This window comes from Lactuca sativa, chromosome 6 (assembly GCF_002870075.4).
Source record: "Lactuca sativa cultivar Salinas chromosome 6, Lsat_Salinas_v11, whole genome shotgun sequence".
NCBI classification, from domain to species: domain Eukaryota; kingdom Viridiplantae; phylum Streptophyta; class Magnoliopsida; order Asterales; family Asteraceae; genus Lactuca; species Lactuca sativa.
The window spans coordinates 147,465,829-147,477,516 of NC_056628.2; the positions used below are offsets into that span (position 1 = coordinate 147,465,829).

Sequence of the window (11,688 nt, forward strand, 5' to 3'; positions counted from 1 at the left end):
TTGTCGTACCAACAACAATCCTGATTAAGGATCGTGGATGGAAGGGGAGTGACTCTGTGCTCGAACTGGAAAATTACTCCTCCTGAAGGAAGAGAGAATGGTTAGTTTGAGAGGTTGGAGGAACTGTGTTCTTGTTAACCTTATCGGAGAAAAAATATGGAGGTGCATTATAGTCATCCGATAATGTTGCCCTAGTTGGTTACATTTTTACCTTGCGACACCTTGACCTACTTGCCTCTAAAATATATAGCCTTCAGCCACAAATGAAGTCATATTATATTTTCGGCTCCCCTCTCATCAATTTTTGTACATAATATATTTTCGGTTCCCCAAATGAAATGTTAAAGCTCCGCCACTAAAATTCACACATACATATTCAACAGACAACACAATATATTGTGACCCAATACTCTACAATGATATACCTAACAAAAGGATCCATCGAAACAAATACTGGCCTCTCTCCATTTCATGTCTTTAGATATTGGAAACTTTTTTGGGAGATCCAAGTGTTAGGGACTTGCATATGTAAGTTGGTTTTTAGCGGAAATGTTTCGTGGTTATTATATTAATATGAACAACAGATTTGTTTAGCCCATACCTTCTCGTGTTTCATGGAATAATGTTTTTGGGTGGGCTACAGCAAATAAAGATCAATCATTTATCACCAGAAATCATATTAAAATAAAAGAAAACTTGTCTCAGTGGCTTGGACGGATTTGATGATTATTCCCTTTACTTTAACACAGTTACCTAGGGGAATGTTTTCTGATCCTCACATGTACACACCTTTCAAAAATGAACTACCTAGGGTTTTTATCTTTCTACAAAGAAAAAATATATTCTGTTAAAGTTATAAATTGTGACGATATCATATTTAGATTATTATAGAGATATAAACTTGTATGCAATACATGCATACGTACATACTTAAGATTAGATGATCATATTTAAGAATATATAAAGTTAAATGTTCCTTGACAATGTCATTCTATGCCTTTCAGTTTAGTGATAATTCTTTGAAAGATTCGGACGATCAACACTGATCATTATTAAAGTACTTTAGCAATATTTATTTGTTAGTATGAAAACATAATTAAGACTTGGATTTAGGATATAAATGCTGGCTTGAAAAGGCGACTGTTAGGTAAGTAGGCCCAACTCTACCTTAGTATAGTCATAAACTTGGCATTAGATGGTAAAAAAGAAAAAAAAAAAAAACTTTAGGTGTCAACAAGATAAAGCTGGAATGACTGTTTATATATAAGTCTTTAGAAATTACCGCAGAAGGCTAATAATATAGGCGAAGGTTTTACGTATTTTATAAAGAGATATAGTACAGTTAGTAACGTGCAAGATGAGACCGATGAGATATGGGATTAATAAAGCAGTTGAAACTTTCAGTTGAGCAGGTGTAGCAGTTTTCGACTTTGATTCGTCATGTACATGTGATTTCAACAGAATGATCATATCTATCATACTGTTCTTCATGGCCCCACAATAATACAACACGCAAAACACACACTCAAGTATGTGTACAAACCTGGGTCTTCATCTTCAATGCGTCCCTATCTTTCTCCTGCTTATCTGCATGCTTTCTGATTATCCAAACTTTCATGTTCACAGTCTCCATCCTTCTGTGTAATCACACCTGACGAAAGCGATATGAACTTGTATATGCAATACATACATACACATACATACATACATAGAGAGAGAGAGAGAGAGAGAGAGAGAGAGAGAGAGAGAGAGAGAGAGAGATGGCACCCACAAAACTATATATGTAAAGATCGGAAATCAAGAAATCCAATAGTAAGTTGTACATAATTAGTGTCTATACCCGAAGCCCAATTAACCAATAACATTAATAACTAGGTTTTCCCTTCTCTTCTTACCTCTATAAAAAACCTGGCTTTAGCTTTTCTTGATGATATGTTCTTCATAATCTTGGATCTCATAATAGCATATCCCAAACTAATACCAGAAGTTACTTATAATATATGATCAAGGGAGGAATCACTGAACATATAATTCAAGACGAGAAGCGAGCTGTGATCCTACCAAAGTTAGGTTTTCCAGAAATCGAAACAAGTCCTCATCACCACACCACCATTTTCATACCAGAAAAATCAAGATTTGAAAAGAAAGAAACGACCAAAAATCCCCACACGTTCAATTTAAAACTATTATTTAAGAAAATATATATATATATATGTATACGTTTCTTTACCAAGAGCCTCCACCCATCATTCCATTCCAGAATCCATTGGAGTCACCATTCTGATCTCTATCTTGCGCAACATGCTGTTCATCAAGAGTTGTTGTTGATGTGTTCGTTTTCAGTTCTTCAAACGGGAACAAAACCCTCCGATCTGTACTGTCATCAAGACTATTCCCATACGCGCCACCACTCGCCATTCCATCCAAAGAAAAGCTAAGTGACGGAATCTTGAATTCCGGCATGGGAATCATCAACTGCCCTGACTGTGAATAAACGGAATTAGAATCAGGGATCGGAATCGGCATTAAGCAATTCATTGTACCCCTTGCTGTGATTCCAGTCAAGAGCTCCAAAGCTGAAAGCTGAGCTGAAGCCGATGCAGTAGTTGTAATACTACTGGTGGTGGAAGCTGAAGAATTCGTATTCCTGGTGGCATCAAAGTTTGGTATTTGCATAAAGTCAGAAACATTCTTGAAATTATTAGCGGATGGAAACCCCAAGTTAAGATCTTGCCCATAATGATCATGAAGGATCCTAGGGTTTTGAGAAAGTACTGATGTTGGTGCAGAAGGTACAATTAGATCAGGAAGCTTCTTTGAGACCGAAGTTAGAGAAGAAGAAGTAGTAGAAGACGATGATCTCTTGTTCTTTCTTGAACCACCACCAACAGGGATGTTTCTGAGTGTTCCTCCTTCAGTCCAATACCTTCTACAGGTCTTGCAAAAGTATCTTGGTTGTGAAAGACTGTAATTGTTGTAGTAACAAAACTTGGTGTTGGTGGAATCACACCTCGGACAGTTAACAGCGGCAGCTTTTTGGGGTCTTATCCTTCTTTCAAGAGAGGAAGAACTTGAAGATGGCTTTGAGAGATTATTGTAATTGTTACTTGAATTTGTGGTGTTGGGAACTACGATTTCTTCCATTGGCTTCACCACTATCTCCTATTTAAACACCAAAAGGAAGGATAAAGGAAAAGAAAAAGCAAGAAATAATTTAGAAAAAGAAAAGATGTATTAGACATAAAGATACACAAAAGCTTTAAGATTTGCAGACAAATGAACAAAACAAGGCTACTGCTTTATGCTTTTCAGAATCCATAAAAACCAATCTTCAATAAAAAGGAACTCATCAAAATTTAACTTATTTATTTTTAACACATGAGGACATGACCCTTGATCACATAAATTATCAAAAGTAAAGTGCAAGATGCATACTAAAAATATAACGAGTGAAAGATAAAGAAGAAAACACACTTGAAGATCTATGGAAACTTATATCTACACTAAGTGTGTATGATCAAATTTTAAAAAAAAAAAAAAAAAGAAACATTAGATTGGTTTAATTCATATGATCATGAGCTCAAGGAAATGAAATAATTCAACTTTACTTATTTTTTAAGTTTGTGAATTTTAAGGGTGATGATGCAGAAGGTGGAAGATCCAGATATATACCTGTGGTGGCCAGTGAGGCCTGTCCATGGCTGAAAGAAGCAGACAGAGAGAAGAGAGAGAGAGAGAGTGATGGCCTCCTTTTACTTTCCACTGTTCTTGAAAAAAGCACGGAAAGGAATGTTTTAGATGGTTTCTGTGGACTATGTGCTGTGTATGTATGTATATGCATCTATAGCCATGTATGTATATCCAACATTGCATATATATATATATATATATATATATATATATATATATATATATATATATATATATATATATATATATATATATATATATATATATATATATATATATATATCATTTGATAGCCTAAAGTTTTCCGAAAACCCGAAAACTAAAGGTAGACCACTAGATAAAAAACTTTACTATCGAGATCATAGATGACATAATTGTAATTATAAATGAATTTAATAGCATTTTAGCTTTTTATATATAAAATACATTCCAAAAAATCAATAAAATTAAATTACTAATATGAATTTCCCTAAATTATTTTTTCTTTTCCACATGTCTTTTTCATTCTTCATTGCATCTCTTCCCTCGCTATGTACTGCCCCTTTCCTGTGTCCATCCACCACCGATACCTCTTTCGTAGATCAACGACACATACCTTTTCTTTCATTTCATCAACGACGAATCCACGAGCCAAGTGATCGATGATGTTGACGTCGTTCGTTTTCATCATCGATTGCAACAGTAGATCGACGATCGAGCTCAATTATCATCGATTTTTCAACAAATGTTGTCATTTTGCTTTCATTGGATGATGCCGGCTCTGGACGATGTCACCTTCGCCTGTAAGTTCCGATGAAGTTGGCGAAGGCAATGCTGCTTCTGCTTACACAGATTATGCCACCTCCGTCCCGTGCTGAAGATTGATAGTTTTGTTCTAGGTTTTGGCAAGCAATATATCTCTAGATTCTAGGTAATTCTTAGATATATCTCTTGATTTCAATTAAAGACTCTTACACATGGCCAAAAATAATGTAATCATCCCCTGCTCCCTCCGGCCTCCTCATTCACAATATATCTATAGATTCTAGGTAATTCTTTTATTCTATTATCGCTTGCACCAATTTATGATCTAGTTGTTTTTGTTCTTTAACATGGAAAATAGGAAAATATATCAAATTCAAATGATAATTTTTCTACTCAAATACTAATTGCAATAAAATTATATATATATATATATATATATATATATATATATATATATATATATATATATATATATATATATATATATATATATAGACACACACACACACACACACACATATGAAGACGCACTCTCAAGTTACAAATTACAATATGCTAGTCATCCATCATACACTTGACCTGATACAATATTATTATTCTCCAATTCACATCCAATAGGTATAGACTCAAAATAAGGAAACCAATAAAGTTTTACATAAATACAATTCTCTTGGTATCAGTTGCAGTTAATCTTAACACTTAATAAAAAACTCTTAACAATTATATATTGATGAATTTTAAATAGTTTATGTTGGTTCTCAAGCAATGCTCTACATAAGCCTTTTCTGTATGCTCACTCAAATGGAAGACAACCAGGACAATATTGGTATGTTACTTAATTATTACACATTTTCTGTAGCTGCTTAATGAAATTAGTATTTTTGAATCATTCTAAACTAATCTTATCATAAGAGGCTAAGAGTTTATTGATTTAGTACCTTATACAAAGAGGCTGTTTATTAATATGAAAAATTAGCCAAACAAATATTCTATTAGAGGTAATTCTTTTATTCTAGGTAATTTGGAACCAAAATTTGATAGATTGAAGAATGCCAAGTCATGAAGTGGTTGATACTTGATAGTTAATCATTCTTGTTTCACCAAAAGACTATGATTTGATATTTCATTTTTTAATTAGGTCTTAACTTTATGTTGTTCCTCATAACTAAGAACGTGATGTGATTAAGTGTTTTCATATAATTGTTAATAGTTAAATATGTCCATGTTATTTTTGCATGTGCAGGCCAGAAGATCTCAGGATTCCTTTTGAACGTTTTGGCTCGGTAAAGGATGTCTATCTACCAAAAAAACTACTATATATGGTATAATTTTTACATTTGTGTTATTATTTATATAAATTAAATAATAACATCAATATTTCTCTTTCATAAGATTTCATTATTTCATACATTTTATCTGTTTATACATGACATTTTCACTATCTCATGAGGGCATAAGATAAAGTAAACTTAACAAGAATTTGTCCTTTTCTATGTACATGCTTATTAGGCACATTTAATTTTTCTTTTTATTTTATCAAATACTTTTTTTTATCATTATCTATCCAAAAAACAGATTATCAAAACTTACTAGATGTGATTTAACCACTTGGCCTTTTCCATTAAGAACCACAACATATGAACCAAATGTCTAAAATTAGTCTATTACCCTTTATACATACGATGATCAAATTCATGTAGTTTTTCCTCAATCGTGCTTCATTCAGGATACAATGGATGCTTCAGGTGTGCCACTTTTCTTAATTGGACCTGGTAGTGTTGATTAGTTGTGTGTGTGTGTTGATCATGTTAATTTTAATTTATAGTTTATGATAAGTTTTTTATTCACCATGTGCAGGCAAGAGCATTCTTTGAGCAATCTGGTTTCAAAGGAGGTATGTTTTCAACTTTCAAGCATTGAGAATTTGAGATGTGATTTAATCATAAAAAACATATATAAAATTAATGGCATATTTGTTGTTGCTTGTTGTAGAAGTATATATATAGATCCTACTAAAAGTCAACCTATGGTGAGTCATGTTGTATTCTCTTGACTTTTGACATCTTATTTAAAATTGGTTTATAAATTTCAAAGTAGATTTAAATCTTTGATCTCTATTTTATTTCTTAATACAACTCATGGGAAGTTTTCTTTTTTACTTAATGGGCTTAATGAGTTCAACTCTTAAATCTGGACAACTATGGTTGTTTCTTTTTTACTTAGCTAAATTTATAAAAAGTTAAACGTTGTAATTACATGTGATTCACATGTAAATCACATATTAATTACATGTGATTCACATGTAAATCTCATATAATTCACATATGAATCATATGTAATTCACATATGAATTACATGTGATTCACATGTAATTCACATATGAATTAAATGCGATTTACATGTAAATCACATATGAATTACATGTAATTCACATATAAATTATATGTGATTCACATGTAAATCACATGTGGTTCACATGTAAATCACATGTAATTCACATATGAATTACATGTGTTTCACATGTAAATCATATGTAATTCACATGTGAATCACATGTGCTTCATATGTAAATCACATGTAATTCAGATACGAAACACATGTGATTCATATATGAATTACATGTGATTCACATATGAATTACATGTGATTTAGATGTAATTCACATATGAATTACATGTGTTTCATATGTGATTCATATGTTAACCACATGTAAATCATATATGTCTTTTTCTGAGTGTTTTTGCATCAATCAATTTTTTTTTTAATTTTCTTATATTTGGAAGAAATTGTGGTTAATATTGAAAATGTGAAACATGATGAATTGAAGATATATGGAAATATTAACACGAAGACATGAAAACACTTTGAAATTTTGTAGCATTTTTTTGTTTTTTATATTTTATTTTGTTTTGAATAAAAGACATATTCTATTGTGTTTATAGGTTAGTAAATAAAAAGATTTTTCGTATGATTTTCTTACAAATATTATAGTATATGAAATAAGCATATATGTATTTGTAAAAATAGGAATATATGTACCTAAATTGTTGATTTTTTGGTTAAAAAGTTATAATATTTTTTAAATATTCTACTTTTTTTTTTAAATTTTATTGATTTTTAAATGCTTTGAAAAAAATTGCATTTTTTTTGGAAAAAAAATATTTTTTTCAAATATTTTTTTTCAAAAATTCATATTTTCTATAAAAAAAAATTAAAAAATCTGTAGTTTTAAAAAAATTGAAAAATACATTTTTTTTTAAAAAAATCTGAAAATTTGATTTATTATGTAATTTTTTTGACATTTCTATTAATATTTCCAATAACACAAAAAAAGTAAGCATTAAATGATATTGGTAAGATTACGATCATACCCTTAATGAATTATTTTTGATCTAACGCTCCACTTTTAGTGTTCGGGTTCTCGGAAAACTATGAGTTCTCAACCGATCTCATCCATATATATATATATATATATATATATATATATATATATATATATATATGCTTAGGTTATTATATTTTAACTAATTATTGTGTGAATGTAGGAACGATTGTGGATCAGTCATTTTAGTCATTTTAAGAAATACATTTATCCATATTATTAAATTAAAAAGAACAGAAATTTAAAAAGGAAAATTTTGGATTTTATGGGATTTTTGATTATCTTAATTTTGAATTCTGATTTTTTTTATTTAATTCGATTTTAATTCTGTTAGAATGATGTTCTATTATATTGTTTTTTTAGAATGTTATTCTATTAGAATATTAATGACGAATAATAAAATTCTTGAACCTGAAATTGAATAATAACAACATTTTAATATATTCATACACATCCGAACTTAAATACAAAGATAATATGAAATAATCAAGCAGATAAAGTCAATCTACTTATGTTCAATAACTAAATATAACTTTTAGGAATTACAATTATTTTTAAACAATATACATAATAACAAAGTGATTGTTAGAAATAACATAATTTTGAGGTTCTTACGTCATAATCCACTTTATCGGCCTAGCTTCTCCACCACAAATGTATCTGTGACTTATTGGATTCTGCAATACTAGTGATAACCATTACACTAAAGATATAAGCACCAAGGAAGCCTTGGTTAACAAAGCTCTATTCAAATTACAACACATGAGTTAAAACTAAATAAAAAAGTCGTTGATCAGAAATACTCAAATGCCCACAAAATGTTGACATTTCATATAGATTTTCCCCAAATTAAAACGCATATCTAGTCACTGCACATAAATTCCAAAAAGTATGAGCAAAACACACAATAATATGACCAAAAAACACCATTTCAATTTTATAAATCAATTGGATAGAAATGTGTGGAACACCCATCTAATAATTTATCATTAACCAACTCTATCCATGAATCACTAATGAAATAGTAGATTCTCCAACAAAAGTATTAAAAGATCACCATGGAACTTTGAAATAGTAGGTGATAAAGTAGGTTCAAATATAAAATTTAGATACCCACCAGCCATGAAGAAAATTAGTAAAAAATGGATGCCAATGGAATGAATTATGAAGCAAACTTAAAAATGGGTGACAATGAAGACAAATTAGCTACAAGTGGGTTAAAAACATAGTAAATCTCTTCATTCTCCTTTGAAACCCTTCTCCAATGTCAGACTTATGACGAACCTATGAAATCTGAAAACAATAAAAGTAAAACTATGACATCAGAACCGTGCATGTGTGTGTGTGAGAGAGAGATGAAGCATACCAAATATTGCTCCAAATTCTCTAGATGTTCCCATCCTTTTCTTAAATTGTTTTCTATTTAAAACAAAACCTTAACTCGTTTCCTGTTTAAAAATGAAAATCATAAACATATTTTATGCATTTGTTTCTTTTCTACAAGTGGGGTTGGATGAAAGAAAGAGCGGTGATGCATGTATGGTTGCTTCAAGGTTTTCAGCGGTGATGAATGCTGGGCAACGCCAACAATTAGTCCAAAAGTACAACGTAAGAGCAGAGTGACGATTTAAAATGGGAGAAATTTTCGAGAACTGTATAAAAAAGAAAGAGGTAGCGAGTTTGCACTGGTTGATCGTTACCAGAGATGTGGTCGACTGGTCAGCGATGATGTAGTTTTTCGGTGTTCAGAACTATAGATGGAAGATAAGAGAGTGTAAGAGAGAGCCTGGTGTAAAGGGATTCTTTATTATCATACTACTGCTGGCAATCGGTAAGAACATGTCTTGTTCACAAACATTTGTAGACTTTGGATTATCTACCCGCTTGATCTGATAACTCTCAATGCCTGGACTCACCAGACCCACCGCGTCAATAGTGGTGGTGGAGGTGACGAACAAGGTTCTTTGAGTGAGAACCGATAGATTTTTAATGAAATGTGTCAGAATTTTTGAAGGAATTGTAGGGAAGTTACAAGTTAAAACCCAAATTGGAAAGGGGAGCCATGTGATAGGATGTAGACAACTGAGGCTTTACCGGGTGAAAGATTGAGGCTATTGAGGAAGAAGATGCACACTTATTGATTTATTTAATTAGGTCAAAAGTCAATGCTAGCAATATTATAGGAAGTATTTATGGAATTCATTTACCAAATTACTAATTAACCCTCATTGGTTATTTTAATTATTTAATATGATTGGTCCGCAATCATTTCTACATCCATACAATAATTAGTTAGAATACTTGAACCTATCTATCTATCTCTCTCTCTCTCTCTCTCTCTTTCTCTCTCTCTCTCTCTCTCTCTCTCTCTCTATATATATATATATATATATATATATATATATATATATATATATATATATATATATACACGTACATACATACATACATACACACACACACTAGATGTGTCTCGTGTAGAACGACGACGATAAATATCTCTTTTGGAAAATACTTTCTTACAGAGAAATAATTATTGGATTTTATTAGTAGTAATCATATAACAAAAAAACACAAATTATAAATAAAATATTTATTTTTGTACATTATATTTATATTGTGTGTTTATACTATTGATGTAATTAACTAATATTTGTGTCTAGTTTAAGAAATGCAAATTAATTTATATACTTGAATTTAAAATTTAAAATTTTCATTTTACTTCAAAATGAATTTTATAATAAACTTCCTTAATTCAAATCTTCAAACTTTTGGCAAATATTAATTAATTATTTATGTATAACTAATTTGTACAAAAGTTTTCTAACTTATTTTTATTAAAATTCAAAATATGACTAATATGTTTTAATATATATATATATATATATATATATATATATATATATATATATATATATATATATATATATATATATATATATATATATATATATATATATGGAGGTTATTTGGAAAACAAAAAACCCTAAAAATCATAAAAATGCATAAAAAAAATACCTAGAGATCACAAAACTTTTTTTGACATTTTTTATGAAAAAATCAGTGAAAAAAAATTTGAAAAAAAACTTTTTTCTTTATAAAAAAAAATTTTGATTTTTTTTTTCAGCGAATCTTTATAAAAAGCTGCGAGTTTTTATAAAAAAAATTCAAAAAAAAGTTTTTTGATCTCTAAGTATTTTTTTATGCATTTTTATTATTTTTAGGGTTTTTTTTTAGGGTTTTTTGTTTTCCATAGAACCTAAAATATATATATATATATATATATATATATATATATATATATATATATATATATATATATATATATATATATATATATATATATATATATATATATATATATATATAAAATAGAAAATAGGGTTGAAAACGCTAAAACCTAGAAAAACAATAGAAACACACATAAAAAGTAAACACTTTAAGATATTTAATGTTTATTTTTATTTATTTATTATTTTTTTACTTTAATGGGCTAAAAATCGCAGGTTTTGGAGAATATTCGTTGAAAAACAAAATTGAAAAAATAATAATAATTATATTTTTAGTTTTTTTTTTCATCGATTTTATATAAAAAGTAGCGATTTTTAGTTTTATAGAATCAAAAATAAAAAACTAGACATCTTAAAGTATTTTTTATATATATTGCTAGGGTTTTTAGAGTTTTTTTAGCTTTATGAATTTTCTATTGATCTTTCATATATATATATATATATATATATATATATATATATATATATATATATATATATATATATATATATATATATATATATATATATATATATATATAGCTCAGTTCAATTGTTTCTAGCAACTATTGTGTGTTCATAAGCACAAATTTGGACTATTGG

General features: G+C 29.3%; 1 protein-coding gene across 2 annotated transcripts; it reads right to left on the minus strand.

Moving 5' to 3' along the window:
* Positions 1-1,300: 1,300 nt before the first annotated feature.
* LOC111890515 (dof zinc finger protein 1) lies at positions 1,301-3,827 on the minus strand. 2 transcript variants are annotated; one of them, XR_006184422.2, is made up of 3 exons: positions 3,673-3,827; positions 1,896-3,162; positions 1,301-1,651 (listed from the first exon to the last, which is right to left on the minus strand). XR_006184422.2 is itself a non-coding variant. In XM_023886619.3 (2 exons), the coding sequence occupies exons 1-2, from the start codon at positions 3,697-3,699 to the stop codon at positions 2,227-2,229; spliced, it is 963 nt and encodes a 320-aa protein (XP_023742387.1). In that variant the 5' UTR covers positions 3,700-3,827; the 3' UTR covers positions 1,762-2,226. The 2 variants fall into 2 exon arrangements, 1 of the variants encoding a protein (XP_023742387.1); XM_023886619.3 differs by lacking the exon at positions 1,301-1,651 and having other exon boundaries at positions 1,762-3,162.
* Positions 3,828-11,688: the final 7,861 nt, after the last annotated feature.

Coding starts and splice junctions, on each gene's coding strand:
- LOC111890515 (XM_023886619.3), bottom strand. CDS start 3,699: ATGGACAGGCCTCACTGGCCACCACAG. Junction 3,163..3,672: donor GGCCTCACTGGCCACCACAG/GTATATATCTGG, acceptor GTGTTTAAATAG/GAGATAGTGGTGAAGCCAAT.